Source organism: Amblyomma mixtum, chromosome 8, assembly GCF_055824585.1.
Source record: "Amblyomma mixtum isolate Tamu chromosome 8, ASM5582458v1, whole genome shotgun sequence".
Taxonomy (NCBI): Eukaryota; Metazoa; Arthropoda; class Arachnida; order Ixodida; family Ixodidae; genus Amblyomma; species Amblyomma mixtum.
The window spans coordinates 54,853,115-54,875,232 of record NC_143019.1 but is presented as its reverse complement, the minus strand read 5'-3'; the positions used below and the strand labels follow the sequence as shown (position 1 = coordinate 54,875,232).

The following is a 22,118-nucleotide window of genomic DNA, read 5'->3' as shown; positions in this document are numbered from 1 at the left end:
TTCGATGCAATTTCGACATTCTTGCCTCTAAATTATTTAACTAATTAATCTACACTCATCAAACTTGGCTTCTAGGTTCATCTATCTGAAGCAACCATTAGTTTTCTTCTATATATTTTTTTAGTTTCTAAGTTAAATGCGTGTGTCAGGCTTTGCTAACGGACGACAGTATGAACCATTAAAGGCTTTCGCCTTAAAACAAAGCACGTTTTGAACACAGAGTGCGCTCAATACTACACAACACTTTATGGATCCGCTTCCTGTAGAACGTGCGTGCCATCCGCGGAGTTCGCGCTATGCGTTTTGTCTTCTATGAGCGGACGCATACGGACGAAACGCGTACCATCCGTTGCAGTGACGATGTGCACCTTCGCCGCCGTTCATGGGTCGCTTTTATTCTAATTTTCAAGTCTTCTATCGGCTAATCTTGTTGAATAGGTATGAAACATAATATCTAGTATTCGATTATCCGAAAAATAAGTTCTTTCGGACACGCGCGTGACGAAAGACAAGTGAGAGAAATATTTTGGCAGCACAATCAAAAGGCAGAGACGCAGCCACTTATGTCATACCCGCCTTTTAAAATGACCACGGTCAAGAGCAAGTAGTGGTCACCCCAGTATACAATATACCCAGGACCTGTGGCCGTGTCAACCTCAGCAAAACCAGAGCTCTCTGATAGGCATATTTGCTGAACTCCTTTGAAGAAGAATTTGTCGAAATGCTGCGCTCCGGTTGGGCCAAAACATGGAGACCAGAAGATTGTAACGCCACTTACGCCATTCCGAGTAATTGTTGGGTGAGCAATAGAAAGTTGAAGGGTGCCGCTAACAGCTGGCATGCAAAGCTCACAGGCGGCGCTACAATCGGTCGATCTCTTGGAGGCAGCCGCAGGTTATGGCTTAATTTTCATTTTGATCGTATAATTCAGCAGCAGGAAGTGAAAAAGGACGTTGAAGAAACATACAGACGAAGACGATGCAGCATCGTCCTCGTCTGTGTGTTTCTTCAACATCCACCTTAACTTCCTTAACTTAACTTCCTTAACTTTCATTTTAAGCTTCGCGGCTGGTAAGGATAAACACTTATTAAAATTAGCATTTAACCTACGGGAAATTACATTACAGCTGTAGCATTAAGAGACTGGAAACGGCAGCGTTGGTTAGGGAATGTCAGCTAATGATATCCTAAATGAAATCAACCAGGGGAATTGGGCATAGACGGGACATGTAATCCATACAGCCGTTAGCAGACGATCTTATAGGGTATGTAGTGTGGTTCCAAAAAAAAAGGGGGGGGGGGGGTGGAGAGAGTAAGGTGCGAGATGATAACGAGAAATTATTGGAGGAGCTTTCTGACAGCGCTTGTTCCTGTGTATTCTTCATTCCGTCCCCGTTTGTTCGCGCTGTTTTTGCATAATGTATCACGAACTAGCCCGCTTAGCTATCCTGTTGAATTTCTGTCGGGGTCGTCGCCGTCTAGAAGATAAAGAACACCGCCAGAATCAACCGTAAAGCAGCCGGCTAGGAGCAAGCTTCTAAAGACCCAGCGCAGCTCCTTAAGTGATGGCGCCATCTATCGCACAAGTCACAAATCTCTCTGCTGAAGCAGCAGTCGCGTGTTATCTTTTCAGAAAAGTCTGCTATGAAGTCTAACAGTGTAGATAGGCGGCGCCACTTACCTCCAGCACCTTTAACATGTTGTTCACCAGGGGCCGGAGGGCCTTCATCCGGGCGAACAAGTTGATGATGCCGTAGTGGGCGACGCTGTAATTCGTTCGCAGGAACTTCAAATGCATTTCAATGTCCATTGCGTCACTCGCATTCCCTGTTTTCGCGCTTTCATTCGCCATCAGCGCCTGTGCGGTTGTATACCTGGAACAGATACAAAGAGGCGTGAAATTATTGGAGAAATGTAACAGTACTTGGATTATTTGTAATTTTTTGTAGCTTCCAGCTGGCATGAATGCCGGCTCCGTATTGTTGCGAAAGCAACACTACGCGAGTCGCCGAGCCATTTCGAGGAGCTGACGAAAAGCCATACTGCGCATGCGCGAGGAGCAGTGACGTCACATGGCGCACAGCTAACGCGCCGCCGCCGTTGCTGCGCGGGTGACCCACACAAACAACTCAATAGAGAAGACGCCGTAGCATGGCGGCAGTTACAAACGGGAACATTCCCGTGCCTAAACATCCTAACCAAAATTTACCCCACACAGTACAAGAGCGAGTGCCCGTGGTGTGGAGACAAACCAACATTATACCATACCACATGGGTATGCGAGAAAATAGACAAGCTATCCATCATTGAAAACCCGAGTGCGGAACAGTGGGAGAGGATGCTATCCAGCGACATCCTGAAAGTCCAACAAGGACTAGTCAGGCGGGCACGCAGGGCAGCTACCCTCAGCGGAGCCCTGGACTAGGGGAACCGACCCTGATGATAAGATGGAAGACTTCATCTGAAGCCGCAAAAAAATATTGTAAAATAGACCAAATAAACGTTTACCACCACCACCACAGAGCAGAGGTGCCGCCGCCGCGCTCGCCAGTTGCGCATGCGCAGTAGCGGCGCATAGCTAGCGTGCCGGGGCCGCCGCCGCTGCCACGCGCTCTCCATCGCCCCTCTGTCTCTCCTCGTTGTTTTCGCAATCCTCCAGGTTTCACCAGAGCTAAACCACTGCCAGTTTTTATCTACACTCTTAACAGAAAGTACCAAGGGCGTCCGCAGAATTTTTTTCAGGGGGGGGCCCATTGGTTGTTGGCGCCGGAGGGGGGGGGGGGTATATTCGTAGCGAAAAGGCACTATTTGCGGAGTAAATTTATTTATTTATACATAAATAAAAAATAAGTAAAATACACACATGAAAGAAAATTACAAGCAGCAAATTAAAGCGCGGATTGTAGAGATACATTGGAGTTTATCAACAAAGAAACAATTAAAATTAATAAAAATGCAAAAAGATACTATCAATACTCGAAGTGCTCAGTCTTACTGCATACGGGTTCTCGACTCACCCGAATTGATGACCAGCACACAGCGCAATATGTTCACAAACACGCAACTACAGTCACTCAGTCAGTCTTCCTTGAACAGCAACTGTAGGCGCCTCGGATTTTTCTGGGCGAATTGCGTAGTTACACGGGTGATAAATTCATTTCTGTGCTTCATTACACGCTCTCAGTGCACAGTCATCATATATATTGATTGGAAAAATGGTTGAACGAGTACGTTGAAAACAAAAGATGACTATATACAACGAAAACTTATTTACAAGATAAATGCACGCTCGCAGCTTCATACACCTCGCTCCATCTTGCTCGCGCATCCGCACAGTCGAGCAACCGCACACACACTGCTCGCCGCTCGTCGTTTTCTCGTCCGCTGTCTTGGTTGTTCTCACCTTCGTTGACAACCCGCCACTAAAAACACCGAAGCACAAACACAGAGGCGCGCACATGTGCAAGGGCTTACTTGCCACAATATCCACGAATGCGCACTTTTGGGGTGTAAGGAACGCCGCGCGACTTCCGAGGGGAAGGGACACCCGCAACTAATTCGGTCGGAAAATTTGTTTTTGTGCTTTTATGGGGTTCAGAGCCCCAAAACGACTCAGGCTATAAGGGACGGAGTAGTACAGAGTTTCGGATAATGTCGACCACCTGGGTCTCTTTACCATGCACTGACACGCACAGTACATGGGCGCTGTTGTGATTTGAGGCCCAGCCAGAGGTGACAGGCGAGCCAGGCAGGCGCCATCGGGCTGCGTTGACCAAAGGCGCTGGTTTTCGGAGAAGACGCAAGGAACGCTGGTGTGGGGGCGCCTCTGGAGACTGCGTCGCCGTGAACAAAAGCAGCTAATCCCCTTTGCCGAAGGTTCTGAAAGCGGCGCTTCTACCGCACTGAGCTCTCCCGTGGATCGGAGGAGACAGCGAGCGGCGGCGGCGCCAACTCGTCGCCCGCTTGCCCCTGAGCAGCCCGACAAAGCGGGGGTGGACACGGCTGATTTGTCCTTCCCCCCTCAAGAATTCATCGGTGGCCGGCGTACGAACGTAACCTGATTCTAGCGAGCGACCTGTGCCCTCTTAGCGCGCGAGCGGCGCGAACTAGATTACTTTTGTATTTTGTAAATAGTGTACAAAGCTCTCCCCTGTCCTTTCTCGCTGTCGCTCCCCTCTATACTTCTCCTCACTATCTTCTCCCTTTCCCTTTCGTTTCCGCCGGCTGCAGCTCGGGTGCTTAAGATATTAGATAGCGATTGCCGCGGCCGGCAACACTCTTTTGCTTCACTTTTTATTTTTTTTTAAATAAACCACTACCACCACCACCACCTGTGCCCTGTGCACTGTCTGCCTCCGTGTCGCTATCTCTCTAGAGATCAAAGAAACAGACACCCATCTCGAAACACATGCTCGCCGGTGCCGCTGCATGTCTGCAACAGGTCGTCCTTCAGCAGAGCTGGCGGTGGCGTGGTTTGAAAACGGCGGAACGACGCGCGCCCGGACGCGGCATTTCGCAGATGTGACCAAGCGTCGAAGCGGGGCTGCTTTTACCCTTTTGGCTGAGCGCACCACCGCCCCTGGCGTGCGGCCATCACTCACGGTTCGAGGGAGTGATTTTCCAGGGGGGTGCAGCCGCCCCCCCTTGCCCCCCCCCCTCCGGACGCCCATGGAAAGTACTAAAAAGGGTGTAAGTTCTCCTCTACAGCACACCCTTTCACAAAAGGGTGTGTGCTAGAGGACAGCTTACCCCCTTTTTTACTCCCATATAGGGGAATTCGAGTTTAGAGTGCACGGTTGTAAACACAAGGACCATGGCAGCTTCTGTCACGTTCGCGGTTTCTTGCCTGAGCACAGGAACAACCGTACACTCAAGTTGGTTTAAAGTAGGGCGCACCCGTGCCTCGATAAGCGGGCACTTTACACATGATTGGTATACGAAGTATAGTAAATACATTCAAAACGAAGATAGAGGACAACAAGAAGGGTTCCCAGAGTGAACTGTGCGTAGTGTGCTTTTATTAGTGTGGGCGATATACAAGGTGCTTCACTTAAGATTTTACATAATTTTCAAAAATAGGCTTTTTCAGTTAAAAGAGCGCGTTTTTTCAGCATAGCATTGTCAGGGGTGTAATACATTAGAATACAGCTAGGACCTGCTAACTAGCAGGAAGGTTAACTAAAATTCGATACTGAACTTTATAATTATTATTATTAGGCTCCTTAATTATTGAAAGGCGTGTAGCCCACCGTAAGTAATACCCATATCAGTTCTTGGAATTTCGAGTTCGAAAACGCGGTTACCCTCGGCGCTGTGACCCAAAACAATTGGTCACACCGCGCCAGAATACAAGGCTTTCGAGAAGCTTGCAGGCAAATCAACCTTTAGAGTGCACGTACCTCATCGAAATAGCCAAACCTTCTTGGCCATAGCAGCGAGGTTAACGACGTTTTCTGAATTCTAAAAACTGATATGGATATTGATGCAGACACTATTTACGGTGGACCCAGTTGGACGCTGCAGCAAAGCTGTTGTAGTAATTCACTGTTCGGAACACACAAAAGAAATACACGCAAAACAAGCTCTGTAAAAGCACTGTAAAGCACTATAAAAGGCAGCATTTTTGTCAGCATGGCGCATGGCATGGCAGGATATGTCGTTTGTAGTCGCCACTCGTCATGTCTTCTTTCTTCGCCCTTGTCTCGTGTGGGACAAGGAACCTCAATGCGTTCAAAGATTTATTTTTACCGCCAACAAAATTCAGGGGGGGCACTTTGTTGACCTAAAGTGCGTTCAGGCGATAGCCTTAGGCGGGTTGTTGCTGCTTGTGTCACTGATGTGTTGTTAAGATGTTAAGCTTCGCCCCTAAGAGTGAAACGCGACAGCGTCTTGCAACGCTGCCAGGGAGTCCATAGAACGCCATTGCCCGTTCGGTTCTACGCCTTGCTCGTCGGTAAATTGGTTTTTTAGGAAAGGAAATTATCTGTCTCGCATACCTCGGGGGACACCTGAACCTCACCGTAACGGGAAGGGAGGAAGGTGGGAGTGAAAGAAGACACCGTATTCACTAGACGCACCTTTGTTCATTTCCAACCATCGAGCTGGCATGGCGGAGTGGTTAGCATGCTCGTCTCGCACTCAGGAGATCGGGGTTCGATTCCTGAACTCGACCAATTTCCTACTCGGTTTTGTTTATTTATCTGGCCTGACTAGAAAGGCTAATTAGGCTAATTAAGTAATTAAGCAACTAACTAAACTAATTTCCACTTAGAGCATCACTATACGATCCCTTTAATTGGTTGTATGGTTACTAGCGAAAGTACAAATGGCCCCGTTTGAAATTCGCGCACTGTGACGTCATGACCGTTTCGACCAATTGAAAAGCGTGACATTTCTATCGACAACTCCTTACAACGATGAGGCATTAAAGGGTTCCGTCTTAAAACGCGTACTTCTGACGTTTCACGATTTTTAAAAGCGAAAGCTTCACTGGCCTAGTCAAGCCACGGTCATCGGCACCGCAATTTGACCACCAAGTGGAGGAGCGTTAGTGGCGTTGCACCCACGTGACATATCTTCTCTCATTCCTTCCTTTGTCCCTTCCCTTAAGGCCTGGTTCAGATGTCCAGCGAGATGTGAGCCAGATACTGCGCCATTACCTTTCCTCAAAAACCAATTTCAATTTCATCTTCCTTCCTTCTTTCACTCCCTCCTTGATCCCTTCCCTTAAGGCGGGGTTCGGGTGTCCACCATGATGTGACAGTTACTGCATTATTTTTTTTCCTCAAATACCAAACCAAACAAAACAAGTGGGCCGCCGGCGTTCATTGGTTCATAGGCGCTGGCATTAATGTTGAAGGGTACGTTTTGATGAAAGGAAAGGAGCGCCACTTGCTCACTGGGTCAGTGGACACCTCAATCTTGCTTTCATGTAATGGCATTGGTGTATCGCCTTCAAAAACCGCCTTTCGCTCAGTATTACGTGCTTAGCGATGCTAAACCGCAAGCAATTTTTGTTTTTTAGTTATGACGTCATTCTTTAGTACGCTTCACCCTTCGAAGAAGGCGCTGGCTCCGCAACATCAGCCGCCATGTTTTGAACATACGGGCTTCTATGAGAGTTGCGCTACTAGTCTACAACTACCTCGGGGAAGTTGGCGGGTGCGCTGGTCACGTGACAAAGCTAAGTCTTGTGGCGGGCTCAGCGACAGTTAGAAGAAGGTGGGATTGTGTGCAGACTTGTTTAGGCATCTCCACGTATCAGGTTGTAATGAAACCAGAATCAACGCCGCGTGTGACTACCGTATCCCCGCGAGCGGAGAGAGGGACCGTATATAGAAGTGCACCGCCGGAGACGGAGAAACAGGCCGAGCGGACTTCAGCCTTGAATGCTATCTCATTCTCCACACCATCATATAATTCAGACTCTCTTCAATTTTTTTTTTGTGATCCTTCTTTGTCATCCTTATCTGTGGCCCCGCCGCGGTGACTCAGTATACGGCACTCGGCTGCTGACCGGAAAGACGCGGGTAAGATCCCGGCCGCGGCGGCCGAATCTCGATGAAGGCGAAATTCTAGGGGCCCGTGTACTGTGCGACATCAGTGCACGTTAAATAACCCGAGTGGGTCGAAATTTCCGGAGCTCTTCCCTACGGCGTGCCCATAGCCTGAGTTGCTTTGGGACGTTAAACCCCAATAAACCAAATTAAAACCTTATCTGTACTTAGTCGTTACTGAGGTCCGTCCGCGGACAAAATTTCCCGCGGAAAAGGAGAGCGAGCACGGGAAAGTGCGAAACCTAACTCTATAACTCAATCCTGCTTTAAATTTTCAGACTTTACGCAACATTGCAGGTGTGCGAAGTTTCAGTGCAGTTGGACTCTGGGCATAGTGCTTCACCCGCCGCTGTGGCCCAGTGGTTAAGGCGCTCGTCTACCGAGCCGGAGTACCTGGTTTTGAACCCGACCACGGCGGCCGCATTTCGATTGAGGGGGAACGCAAAAGGCGCCCTTGTTCTGTGCTATGTCAGCGCACGTTAAAGGTCCCCAGGTGGTCGGAAGTATTCCGGAGCCCTCCACTATGGCACTACGGCACTTCTTTCTCTCTTTCTTCTTTCGGTACCATCTTCCTCCCTTTCCTTGCGGCTAAAGATCCCCAGGTGGTCGACATTATTCCGGAGCTTTTCACTACAACACCCCTTTCTCTCTTTATTTCTTTCAGTTCCAACTTCCTCCCTCCCCTTAAGGCTAAAGATCCCCAAGTGGTCGAAACTATTCCGGAGCCCTCCACTACGGCACCTCTTTGTCTCTTTCATCTTTAAGTCCCACCTACCTCCCTTCCCTTACGGCTAAAGATCCCCAGGTGGTCGAAACTATTCCGGAGACCTCCACTACGGCACCCCCTTCTCTCTCTCTTCTTTCAGTTCCGCCTTCCTCCCTCTCCTTAAGGCTAAAGATCCCCAAGTGGTCGAAACTATTCCGGAGCCCTCCACTACGGCACCCCTTTCTGTCTTTCTTCTGTCAGTCCCACCTACCTCCCTTCCCTTACGGCTAAAGATCCCCAGGTGGTCGAAACTATTATGGAGACCTCCACTACGGCACCTCTTTCTTTCTCTCTTCTTTCAGTCCCACCTTCCTCCCTTCCCTCGCGGCGCGGTTCAGGTGTCCACAGATATAAGTGAGACAGATACTGCGCCATTTCCTTTCCTAAAAAAATTTACCAATTTAGCATTCTGGTAAATTGGTAAATTGGTTTTTGGGGAATGGAAATGGCGCAGTATCTGTCTCACATATATCGGCGGACACCTGAGCCACGTGGTAAGGGAAAGGAGGAAGGTGGGAGTGAAAGTAGAAAGTGGTGCCGTAATGGAGTTCTCCGGAATAATTTCGACCACCTGGGGAAAATTAACGTGCACTGACATCGCACAGCCCACGGGCGCCTCTTGAGTTTCGCCTCCATCGAAACACGGCCATTCTGCTTCCTCTGCTATGGAAAGCACATGCTTCTATAGCTTGGCTCGATGCTGAAGCTAGCTATTCACTCACCGTGGGTGGAATGTGATGCCCGCGCCGGTAATGCTGTAGTTTTTGGCCACCCCGAGGAAGGTTTCGTAGCTGATCGGAGACGTAGTGGCCCTCACCTCGCCGTCCAGGACGTAGACCTCCCCGTAATACAGGTAGTGGCAGAGGCCGTCCGGGGGATAGCCGACGGGCGTGGTGGCCGCGCGGTTCACCGTGCACACCAGTTCCCGGTACCCTGCGTGCACAACGCGACCACACGTAACGGGAACGAGAGAGTCACTCGAGCGCCTTCGACATTGACTAATCTCCCACTCGCTCCCACTCACTTCACTTACTCGCACATTCCGTCACTCATCCTAACACTCCTTCAAATATATGATCAGGCACCTAACCCTGCACAAGAGGCCCCATCGGTCCTCTCTACATATAATCAAATCACCACATTCTACAAACTCAGCCGCATGACACTGCCACCACCTCACAGTACCTTGTCGCCCTTATCCAACGCCACATGGCGACAATTACAGACAGGCTCCTTTATTTCACCCTACCGTCTCTCATGCTTTCACCCCACCTTTCCTCCTGATTGTACCACTTGTGGCGTGCCCAGATCCACACTTTTAAGCATGAAATGCTTTTAGCTCCCGTTGTCGGCAGTGTGGTGACGTCACGCCGAGACCGAGAGCCATCATCCGGGCACTGAAATCCACTCATCCGGGCACTGAAATCCACTCATCCGGGCACTGAATTCCAGTCATCCGGGCACTGAATTCCAGTCATCCGGGCACTGAAATCCACTCATCCGGGCACTGAATTCCAGTCATCCGAGCTCTGAAAAGAGAACATCCGGGCACCGTACGAGACTTAACGAGATTTAACGAGACTCTCTAAGCCCTCCTACGCGACCGGCATGCAAGCGCCGGTTGGTCTCCAAATGAGACAAAAAATAACTGCTGCCAGTGCCTTCTCAATGTTTATCAAGATATCAGTGGAGCTGTGGGTTTGATAATGCACGGAATTATAATTTCCGATTTCTAATAACGCGTGCAAAAAGCACATAAATGCCACGTTACACTTCGTTGACATACGTGATCTCTTAGGGGCTTCGCGCATCGAAGCAAAGCCGTGCAGGCGCACAGGGGCCCGGGGGAGAAGCGCTGCGTTCAAAGGGCAAGGCATCGCGCCGAACGGGTGGTGGCGTTCCTCCCTTCCTTTACGGTGCGGTTCGGGTGTCCACCGAGATGCAGATAATTACTGCGCCATTTTCTTTCCTCAAAAAACCTTGCGTTCAAATGGCAAGGCATCGCGCTGAACGGGTGGTGGCGTTCCTCCCTTCCTGTACGGTGCGGTTCGGGTGTCCACCGAGATGACATTAGGCCCGTAAACATTTCATGCTTACTCTACTCTCGTTTACGGGAGAGGCAGAGATTTTTCACTACCTTTGGGATGTACTTCCCCAAAGGCAGTACCCCCCATCCCCAATCCCACTCATTCTTCCTGGGAGGCTGCTTTACGAACCGCTCAGCCCGCCGGCCAGAAATGGCTGGTGGATCGGGCTTTACGTGAAGCACAAGCCTGTGGACTCCTGGACCAGTAGGGGACCACCCTGAAGATTTTTTTTTGTGTGTAATAAAGTTGTTTCCATCCATCCATAAGCTAGTTCACTTTTATAATGCGCTGGTATTAGAAAGCCCGTTACCACACACATAGTTTTAACGCCATTAAACCGAGTATGACGTGTGAAAGCTCTTGGTTTCGAATTAGTTTCACTATTGACTAAACATTGCCTTAACTTGTCCTTCGAAATCTTTCGTACCCCGTGACCTTACGCTAGCCCCACCGAGTCAAAGTAATTTCATCTCAAAGGCCAAGGGTCAAAGGTCGAGGAGAGACCCATCGGCTTTCTCAGGACTGCTAGTGAACTACGGCTTTCGCATGGAATGTGTCCTAAGTTAGCCTCTCAAGCCTCTGTCCCTCTCTTCCCTGAAGAGGAAGGAAGGCGGAAAAAGAGAAAAGCTCGAACTCCAAATCTAAGCAACCTGTCCAGGAAAGAGGAAAACGAGCCCAAAGCCTGCAACAGGTCCTTCTAAGTGACCTTCAAAAATACTGCTTAATTTTACTTCCGGTATCATTCACCGGTTTGTATACACATTTACCTTACTGATTGCTGGTTAACGAAGAACCGATAGGTCGAACTACAAATGTCACAAGCAGTTCAGAAATACGATCGGGTTGGATACGACCATGTAATATGTTACACTGCACTAAACTGAGTGGTTTCCCACTTCCAGTCACGTGTTAAAGAAATAAATTTTTGCTCTGTAGTAGACACAAAGATGAATTACTCGACGCCATTTCTAGTCTCAGTTTTCTATGACATCGTAATGTCTCATTCCAACAAGGTAGTAGTCCTGGCGCATCCGCTTTTTTCTCCAATTAGATGTGTTATGAGAACCGAACATTTGCTGTCGTGTTGCGTAAATATAAGCTCGTAAAAATAGCGCACTGCCATCGAGTTGAACTCCATAGCACGCATCACATGTTCTGGAATTTTATTCAAATGATTATAAAAATATGGATGGCACTCAGAAGTTGTTCTGCGTGAGCGCAGTTCCCCAATCGCGAATAAGTCTCACATACCCGTGATGTTGCAATTATCTAATATTGGTGGCCTGTTTTCTTTTCTATAATAATGTGGAAGACACTAATATGCATGCATTACCCCGTGATATTCGCCTACGACCGCTAAGTATTTTATTATAATTTTTTTTTCGGTTTCAAAAGCCGAACGATGACTGTAACGTCAACGTGCGCTTGTAGGTCATGTGAGGCTTGAAAAGACTGCAATATAATCGTTACTTCTACATTCGGTTTGGTTTGGTTTGGTTTATGGGATTGAACGTCCCAAAGCGACTCAGGTTATGAGCCGTAGTGAAGGGCTCCGGGAATTTCGACCATATGAGGTTCTTTAACGTGCACTGACATCGCACAGTACACGGGCCTCTAGAATTCCTCCTCCAAAGAAACTCAACCGCCGCGGCTCTTGAGGCAGTCCGACTTCAGCCCTGTAGCGAATGGAAACGACAAAGCTATTAAATCGCAATTTTTTCATGCCTCACGTGACCTATTAGCACGTGCTGACGTTCTTGTCACACTGTGGGAGATTTCTCGCGTGCCATTTGCTTTTCAATTCTTTTCCTTTCCCATTTCACTTTTTGTCATATGGTGTTGGCAGCTCGTAAGGCATGTGTCTGCCTTTTCATCAACTGTTTCATTGTTGTCTTAATAAAGTCGAAGTGCAAATCTGAGCAGCCTGCCCATGAAGGATGAAAACGAGCCCTCACTATTTGATGGCGAAGGCCTTCTGGTAGATGACCTGGTCGCTGGACCCGGAGGAACTGGTCCCGGAGGAACTGGTCCCGGTGGAACTGGTCCTGGCGGGACTGGTCCTGGAGGGGCTGGTTGTCCCGGTGGAACTGGTCCTGGTGGAACTGGTCCTGGTGGAACTGGTCCTGGTGGCCCCACGGCGGGAGGACCAGATGGTGGCAAAGGACTTGGTGTCTGAACAGGAGGCAGGACCACCGTGCCGCCACCACCACCGCCGCCACCACCACCACCTCCGCCGTCGCCGATTGCCAGCCCTCCATCGTCTTCGGAAGCCTCGGCGGCTGCGCAAAGCCAACAGCCTGTTCTCAGCGTATACAACATTTCGATGGGGACAAAAAAAAACGGTGCAGCCCGCGCGCTATCACAAAGGAGAGACCGTATTCTTTTAAAAAAAGAAACGTACAACTGCACAACAGGCAATGAAGCCAGCTACTTCATATGGTATGGTGTGGTGTGGTGTGGTATGGTATTGTATTGAATTTTATGGTATGGTATGGATGTATGGTATGGTATGGTATGGTGTGGTGTGGTGTGGTGTGGTGTGGTGTGGTGTGGTGTGGTGTGGTGTGGTGTGGTGTGATGTGGTGTGATGTGGTGTGGTGTGGCATGGTATGGCATTGTATGGTATAGCATGGTAGAACATTAGTGACAATAAACGTGTCAAGCAAGCATGAAAGTTCGTTCACTGCAAGAAGACGCGAAAAACCAAATACTTGCTTTATTCACTTCCACTAAATCAGAACATTTCCACTATTTGCAATACGCACGCTGTGCAAGCAAAAACAAAAAAGGAGGAAGAAAGTTTGTGGATCTAAGCTTACCGGCTTAGCGCATTAATAAGCGAAAGCTGTTATAGCTTTGGATCCCCCATATCCCCTGCATTCTTCCCAGGAACCACCCTCAGGTAGCGCATTCTTCCGCTCAGCATAGGATGCCAAGCCACTCTAGGCGGAGACAACTCAAGAACGAAGCGGCTGTTCCCTGTCAAAGGACCGGTTTCCAGCCAATATCATCGATCGATTCTCAGGATCCTGCTAACACGAGAATGCAGGGAGTGGGCGGTGAAAGGGGATTGTCCCCTCCCTCCATAGTTGGATGTACTCTCCCTGCATTGTCACGCCGGTCCTTGTACTGTCACGGTAGCGGGCTAATGAGAATCAGCCGACGCCATTAGCTGGAGGGGGGTTCTCTGACGGGGAAAAGCCGCTTCACTCTTGAGTTGTATCTGTCTATGGGTAATCCGTTGCCTCGTATATTCTCGCTCTCTTCCCCCTCGCACTTTTCCTCTCCTTCCCCTCTCTCCTAAAAAGCGGAAGAAGGGGTTTTCCTCTCTCCCTTTTGCCACTTGCCCATCAATTTAATGAATTTAACTAAATATCCTTTATTAAGGTAAATTAAAATAAGTCACATTAATTAAAGAATCACGGCTGACGCTGCAGACTACACGGTAGAATGCAAGCTTTAACAGTTATCGCGGTAAAAGTGAATTAAAGCCCTTCTGACAATCGGACCGGAATCAAACGCTAGCTTCTCCTATCGGTAGAACGCAATTTCACACCCTGCGACGTTAAGCCGCGGCAATCAAGTGTCGTGGTAGATGCATCCCTATGTACTTTATACAAGGGGTATGCAAATGGGCTTGTTCAACCACCGACTGCCGTCGAAGCCCCACTGAACACCTGATCTAAAGTTGAAAGAAAAGTTCGAGCGCCAACCAAAAAGTCACTCGGTTACGGCAACAATGGCCTGCGCACCTTCAGTACTGTTGGCCACCACGAAGACGATAGCGCCGGCGACGCCAAGCAAGGCCAAGAAGAGGCCAATGGCGAAAACCGGCCCCATGCCGAATGCGTGCTCGCTGCGAGTGCATTAGAAGAAGATGCTGTAGGGTACAGCAGCAAAGAAAAAACTATGGGAACGCCGGACGGCCCCGGGTTATTCCTGATGTGAACTTTAATGTACCTAGGCTGCTCTCTGGCCTCCGCTCCGCTGGCAGAGCGTGCGTGACGTCACTACGTTATCACACGTGACCTCACTGTATGGACCACTAAGCATGGTGCGTTGCCATAGCGCGTTGCAGCGACGTCACGCAAGGCGCTACTGCAACGCGCCATGAGGAGCCAATAGGAGTGGCGCGTTGAAGTGACGTCATGCATGACGCTACTGTATGCAGTCAACAATTTTGACCGGTGGTACGCCGGCGACGCCCAAGCCGGCTCCGCAGACCTGGGGAACGTGCCTTTAACAGCTGTCGCTGTATCGCCCAGTAGAGCCAAGGTTTCACTGCTGCTTCTTAACGCGGCTGCTGGCACCTGTGGCGACGTACAAGTTATTTTAATGTGAAGATCTACTATTCGAGAACTGGGGCGCCAACGACACCATTCACACCGTAGCCCCGTCTTCAGTTTCAGAGGCCATACAGAAACAAAAAAGTAGCCGAATGAAGGTCTTTTTTTTTTTCTAGCGTTGTGCGCCAGTCTTGTCAGCTAAACGGTGCCTTGCGTTGCAGCCGCTTCTGCTGCTTATGGTGATAGTTGAGTTGCTCCAGGGGTAATCTTTCGAGGGATCGATGAGTATACAAGCGCATAGGCACAGATTTTGATGAAATCTTGTTTAGAAGTTTCTGCGGGTGGATTATTCGTGCTGACTGCCCCCAAGTCCTTACGCAGAGAGAATGACGTCCCTTCTCACCGCGCAAAGGCCCTGTATAGCAGAACCAACATCCCGCCAGCGGCCAGTGCTTTGTTATCAGGTACAGCGGCCGGCGAACTTTCAAAGAACACTGTACGCCTTCTTATTACGAATGCAATGTGCACTAACAATGGCGCACATCACGTAATAATATGCAATTTTAGGAACAGTGTGATAAATGGTCGCCGTGTGTTTCGGTAAACGGTGCTTGATTACAGTTGCGAATGTAATCGCCCACGTTTACGTGTACAGCGAAACAGCAACTTACGGATCAGCTTGGTATGCTGAAAAAGGAGAAAAAGAAACTTCACAGTCTTGTTTCCTGCATCAATATCGGCTTTGTGTGCTTCGCCTTGTGTTTAACTGCTCCTGATTGTAGTTTCTCTTTGCTAACATCTAAGGCGAGATTGAGAAGAGGATACGACGGCAAGTTAATACAGCCCGAAGAGCCGATATTTCGTGGTTCCTGAGGAAAATGGAGTGGATTCCAAGGGAAGGCAAGCATAGTGGGGGGCGGCAGAAATCCAGTCGGCGAGATAAGATTAGGAGGCTGGCAAGAATAGATTGGTCTCAGTCGGCGCCAAAGAACTAATTGAAGATCAGTTGGACACGTCTTTATCCTGCAGAGGATATAGTTGAGCGCATAATTGTAGACGAGTTACATGCGTCTAAAAGTTGCGAGGACACTTTGGCAACTAAAGTGTTGATAGGAGAAAGCCCAGGACACTATGCCGTGACGACTTCCGGTGGATGTGACGTCACACCGTTTCCGTGGCTATATCGACGTCTGCGCTATTTCGACGCAATTTCGACATTTTTGCCCACAATTAACTAATTAATCTACAGTCATCAAACCTGGCTTCTGGGTCCATTTTTTCCTCCTCTATCTGAAGAAACCATTGCTTTTCTTCTATCTTTTCTTGTTCCAGACTTCACCCTTACAAAAATTGCTTTTGTGATTCTTTAGAAAGTCTTTCAAATTTACTCATTAAAATGTAATGAGTTTCTTTTAGATCTGTATGGAATTTTTGTCCAGAGTTTCAATAACTAATTGGCCACCGCATTGTTATAGGAACACGGCTAACGTCCTTTAAAAGAAAAACTGTAATGAGTTGCTTTAGAAACTCCTTGAGGAGTCTCTTTAGAAACCCTTTTGAGCGCACTCATTTCATTGTAATGTGCTGCTTTTGAATCTGTATAGAATTTGGCTACAGTGTTTTAATAACTAATTGGCCACCGCATTGCTATAGAAATGTGGCTAATGTCCTTTAAAAGAAATTCTGTAATGACTTGGTTTAGAAACTCCTTGAGAAATTGTTTAGAAATTATTTTGAGTGTACTCATTTCATTGTAATGTGCTGCTTTTGAATTTGTATAGAATTTGGGTACAGTGTTTCAATAACTAATTGGCCACCGCATTGTTATAGGAACACGGCTAACATCCTTTAAAAGAAATACTGTAACAACTTTCTTTTGAAACTAGTTATATGAATTTTACGTAAATCCATTGGAATGCATTTATTTCATTGCAATGTGATGCTTTTGACACTGTATAAGATCTGAGTAATGAGTTCCAATAACTAATTGGCCACCACATTCCTATAGAAGCCCAGCATGTACAATGTAACATATGTGATGTAACCACTGATTGCTGTAAGCATGCAAGAAATCATACAGAGCAACAGCACACGACATACAATCAACTAACTTTATTTCACTTAGCAACTTTTACAGCAGCTTATGGAATTGAACGTTTGCAGCTCCTGGCGAGCCTTAGTAATTAGCAGCATTTATGATGAAACTGATAGGAGACATGGCACACGAACAGTACGAGCACATTTTATTTTGAGACAATCAAGTAATTTTAGATTAATTTTCTGCGCCACATGTGCAACGAAGATCACACCTCAAAGAGAGTATGTTTTCATGGAAAAACAGTGGAGTAGCGACTCAAACAAATACTGCCTAGCCTTCTGCCTTCAACAGCTCTTAGTATATGCCTGCCTTAATTTTATTCACTTATGCCCTACATAAGGTACACAATGCTAGTCGGAGCCACAGCAAAAGGCTAGCTGCATGTTCATTCTGTGAGAATTAAAAGTTAGAAAGCACTGTATACCTTTATGTAGTATTCTGAAAGGATATCATTTACAGCTGTCCCAAGGATTGTGTGCACAGCAGAGTGAACATGATGAAGGAGTCGCAATTGTTTAGAAGAGGACACGTGAGATCTACTTTCCAGAATTAAACTGCCTCTTGTTAAAACAGTACACGCACCTAATTTTGGTGGCATGCTTTCTTCTCCACAGTAATGTGGAAGACACTACTACGCATGGATCACCGGGTGGTATTCAGCTGCAAACTATAAATAATTTATAATTGAATTTTGCTCTCATGCTGTTACGGTTTCAACATCCGAACAACGAATGTAACGTTAACGTGCTCTTATAGGTCACATGAGGCATGAAAAAACAGCAAATTGCTGCTTCTTCATTTGTTGTCATTCCGGCTGTTGAGGCTGCTTGGCTTTAGCATTGTAGCAAATTAAAAGGACAAAGCAGGGATTATATCAGTTGCTTCATGTCTCCTAGACCTGTAAACACACTTTGATGTCACAGTGATCGTTCTGCTGTTGAAACCGAAACAGCATGAGAAAGAAATTGAACTTTAAATTATTTAGCGGGCATACTAGAATACCACATAATAATCCATGCCTTACGAATCATTACAAAGCAGAAAACATGCACCCAAAAGTTAGGTGTCTGTACTCCTTTGAGCAGGAATAAATTCTTAATTTAAGCAAGACGCAAAGTACAAGAATGACAAAACAGAGTACATTATTCATTTCTACTCTACATGACTAAAAATCGTCCCATGAGGATGCAAATTTCAAGGAGTACTTTGTCTGATACTGAGCAATAATGAACCAGATAGCCATCCTGCATATTACCGTTTGCTACAAGGACGTGCCTTTGTTGGCATTTTAATTCAGACTGGTTTGCACTACTCGCTATTAACCACAAAAAAGCTGTACATCAAATCTCTGACTGTGCCAACAAAAGAACTGGTTTCTTTCATTACATATATGTAACTTGTGTTTTCCTACATTGCTTCACATGTACAAATTGATCCAACCATAGGGAATACAGGGCGGCCAGAATAGGATGCTTGACAGTTGGCTGCTCCATAATCCTTGTTAGGTGACAACATAAGCTGTGAATGTCATCTGTTACAGCCCCCTTTCTTCACTCAACTGCTGCTGTCCACAGACAACTAATACTATACCTATGCATATGCTTTCCTGAGCTGAGTTTAAGTGTTGCCTGGATTCACAATGGTCAGCTTGGCCAACAATCTAAGAGACCATCATAAGCAGGCTGCAAAATTCACTGCTAAAGAAAGCTATGATATGCTGCAGTAATCAAGTGAACTGAACAAAAAGAAAAATGAGAAGAAAAGCTATATTCGGTTTAGAGGAGAAACAAAACAAATATTTCGAAAACCAACCTATTTCATTCCTTTGTAGTAAATAGTAAGGAGGATAAATGTGCTGGGATATTAACAACCAACTCAAAGCACACATTTAAAATATGCAAATGCTTGATACAAGATCTGACTTCCTAACTATGCTGGTATAGACATATTTAGTTTAGAATTCATCTTTTAATTGAGTGCATTATTCTGAAAATAAAAATTGGTCAAAAGGAGGCACTGTTGGTTCATATCGGCACTTCCATCTATTCTTTGGATGTGATCTTCATTGTGCATATCCCACAGTACAATAATTCAATTGCATAGACACCAGCATTTCCATTCATAAACTGTGCTGATCACTTGCAGTAAGCCAATGATGTGACATGGCCGGTAGATTATTAGGTACATCATTGTTATCTGTGCAGAGACGAGGAGGTGTCAGGTAGGCACCACCCATGCTTGCCAGTCTGAAGTACCCAGATGTCTGCCTATAGGCCAAAGAAAAAAAATCAGTCAGTGAGACCTAGCACACAACTGCTTTCACACTAATGCAAACAAAAGCATCAATCATATCATAATCTACAAGCAGTAGTACTCTAGTGATCTAGCTTTGAAGAGTACTAACAGCACAATACAGAAAGTATATGATTTCAAAATAAATAGCATGTACACTTCGAAAAGAACTATAAACACCACCCAGCTGTGACTGATACTGCTGCCAGACTAGAACATTTCATAAGAATGAATAACTATTACATTAGCCTGTAACAGTATTCATCTAATACATATTTATTGCCACTATAATGCAGTGACAATCACAATCACTTTTTTTAGAGAACTAATTCACCTGTCTTCTGTGTTTTACAAGTGACTGATTAATTGCAGTAAGTAAATTAGGTGCAGTGAAAACTGAGAACAGCTGTCACTCAACCTCAGTAGCTCACAGGCAGCACAAAGCGTCTACATCTGAGTCTCTGGGAATGGCTACTCAAACACAGTAATTGCACTCACTAAACATCTGACAAGATGGTGATGCCGACGACCCCCTCGTTAAGCAAAGGGATGGATTCTGATCCTGCTGCATTTAGAAAACTTTTCACTTCCCTGCTCCACTAATGCTGGATTGACACTGCTGAAATAGTTGTAGAAAGATATTAAGTGCGTTAACAATGTCACATAACTATTTTAAACTGCTAGCCAGTATAATCCATTGCATCCATATAAATGACTCCATTCAGTTACATAAATTAAAAACACGATATCTCTAGCACTCTGGTAGCGAGATCAATAAAGCTATATTCCAGTTGCTGCAGAAAAGCAGTGAGATTACAGCCAGGAAAATGAATCAGCACCAATACCACAGACATAACAAAACACAATATAAAATAATAAGCTTTTTACGGCATGACACTACAGTGCAAGTGGGAACATCTCGGCCAAATCCAAGTCTCAGTACTTCTCTCTTTGATAAACTCTGGAGAAACCGCATGCGTCCCCATAAATTCCTACGAAATAAAAATGTTTCAAAGCATAGTCAAAAACATCATGCGCAGTTTGCGATGGTACAGCCGTAAGTGTGCAATTCATTTTTGCGCCAGTACGAAGTAATGCCAAAAAAAAAAAACCAAAGCCAGTGCCCACAAACACTCTCTATGAACGAATAACGCCGGAAAGAGATTACCAAAAGTTATTTTCGCGGCGAAACTCATCCGCAACATTCCTCTTGCATTTGACGTGCGCAACTCTAGTCGGTTGTAGCTACATCGTCATTCCACTTCTAGGCACTGAACGGCCTGAGTACTGTGAGCATTTGTAACGTGGACTCGGCAGACCATGTTTTGTTCAGCTTGGAATTATACCCTGTACACACGCACACATACAAACACGAAAAAACTAAACGCCGGGAACTACTGCCACTGAGAAGCATACGTCGTTCCAACACAGTGCTTTCCGCTCGTTGGTCCCAATCATCGCAATAATGAGCACAACGATATCATGAGAGTAAAAACATGCAACTGTACTCCATGTCACAACTTCGTCGCTGCGGAGAGGAAGTTATAGGCGCGAAGCGACGGTTTCCGTGGCTGTGTGACAGGTTCGCGGTCACGTGCAAACAGCGCACATGCGGAAGCCGTTGCATCGAACTCAAACTTCTACTGCACTCCGAAGAAGTTGTCAGACAACACCCAGCAGCATTTACAGCACTTCACGCACCCCAGTACAACATTTTGGCAGATAATTTAAAGAACTGCACTCACATTCGTAAGCAATCACACAAGGTCGTTCGTTCTTCCACGTTGATGCCGGCATTGTCACGGCGTGGTGCAGGGCGCAATACGACGTCCAATATCTTGAGAAGAACTTCAGGTGCTTCAGAAGGTCTTTCGAAGCGCGCAGGTCACGCACCAGTTTTGTAGCACATTCGAAAACCACAGCACGAAAACACCACACAAGGCGCAACAGCAACAAAAAAAAAACTACGCCCGAAACGCCACCCGGCCGGCCGGCAACAAAAGGAACATGGCGCCGCTGCTGACGACTTTGGGATTGGACTGGATTGGCTTCGGTGTGACTTTTTTTTTATTTTTTGCCGCTGCTCGTGGACGGAGTTTCGGTTTCTGTTTCCTTGGAAGAGCCGGTAACTCTGTGGTGCGAAATTCATTCTGTGTGGCAGGACTCATAATTAGAAGTGCTGGCATTTCTACCAACGTGGTTCTAGACGCATCTCCCTCCCTTGAGAAGGCAACGCCTGGTTCAGCGTCCTTGAGTCGAGGATCGACTATCAGACTGTGCGGTAGGCGTCCGCATGAAGCGCGCGCACATCTGCTCGGACTAGAAAAGCCAGCATTGCACCTAACATAGAGTTAATACGCACCTAACGACTAAATACTCAAGGTGGGGCCATGCCAGCATGGTAAAGGAATTTTCGTCACACAGTGAAGTTGAATTGTAGGCCTGATAGCTGGTCTGTTGCAAAATGTGGGAAGCGCTTAAAACAAACAATATTTATTAATTTATGTCTACAGATACTAGCGAAGATAAAAAAAAGCACGTTAGGAACATAATCTTAATAATGGGCCTGTTTACTGTAGCGGCTGCCCGTCTCAACTACAGGTTTACTCTTTTGCAAAACTCACGAAGTCAGCCTCTCTTTACAGCGGAAGGGGTCTTTACCATTGAGGTCATTTTTTTTTTTAAGAGGGGGGGGGGGGGGGTGGCAGAAATCGGGTGCAGCGCTGGAGAAATATATTGTCCGAAAAATGTCGCGCGCCTCTTGTGCACGCTTCTGCCTTGTGTTGTTGCGGCGATAAAGGAATTAGGCGCAACTCTGTCAAGCCGTCAAATGAACCGTCACCACGCTGCAGTCGCGACGGAACGGTGAAAAGCAGCTTTGCCAGGCCTCAGTGCTGCACCCAACTCCCGACCCTCGCGAGCCGCAACGCCATGGTAAAAGTGTTTTTGCGATGCTGGAAAGGTGACTTACGAAGTTTTGTAGAGGTTCTGCTAATACTGCACCGAATTACTGTCGCACAGTGCGCCGTGTGC

At 46.9% G+C, this 22,118-nt stretch overlaps 1 protein-coding gene and 1 long non-coding RNA gene across 2 annotated transcripts in view; both read right to left on the bottom strand.

Annotated features, from left to right (window-relative positions):
• LOC149332477 (uncharacterized) overlaps nt 1-14,249 on the bottom strand; it is a 33,263-nt gene extending 19,014 nt beyond the window's left edge. Inside the window, exons 1-4 of the mRNA XM_089557519.1 lie at nt 14,162-14,249; nt 12,365-12,688; nt 9,045-9,255; nt 1,682-1,874 (exon numbers count right to left, since the gene is read on the bottom strand). Coding sequence (XP_089413645.1) covers nt 1,682-1,874; nt 9,045-9,255; nt 12,365-12,688; nt 14,162-14,249 — 816 coding nt within the window. The remainder of the gene's footprint in view (nt 1-1,681; nt 1,875-9,044; nt 9,256-12,364; nt 12,689-14,161) is intronic.
• A 2,543-nt stretch (nt 14,250-16,792) lies between these two features.
• LOC149332476 (uncharacterized) lies at nt 16,793-21,228 on the bottom strand. The gene is made up of 2 exons (XR_016285221.1): nt 20,831-21,228; nt 16,793-19,056 (listed from the first exon to the last, which is right to left on the bottom strand). It is a non-coding gene; the product is annotated as an uncharacterized LOC149332476 (long non-coding RNA).
• Nucleotides 21,229-22,118: the final 890 nt, after the last annotated feature.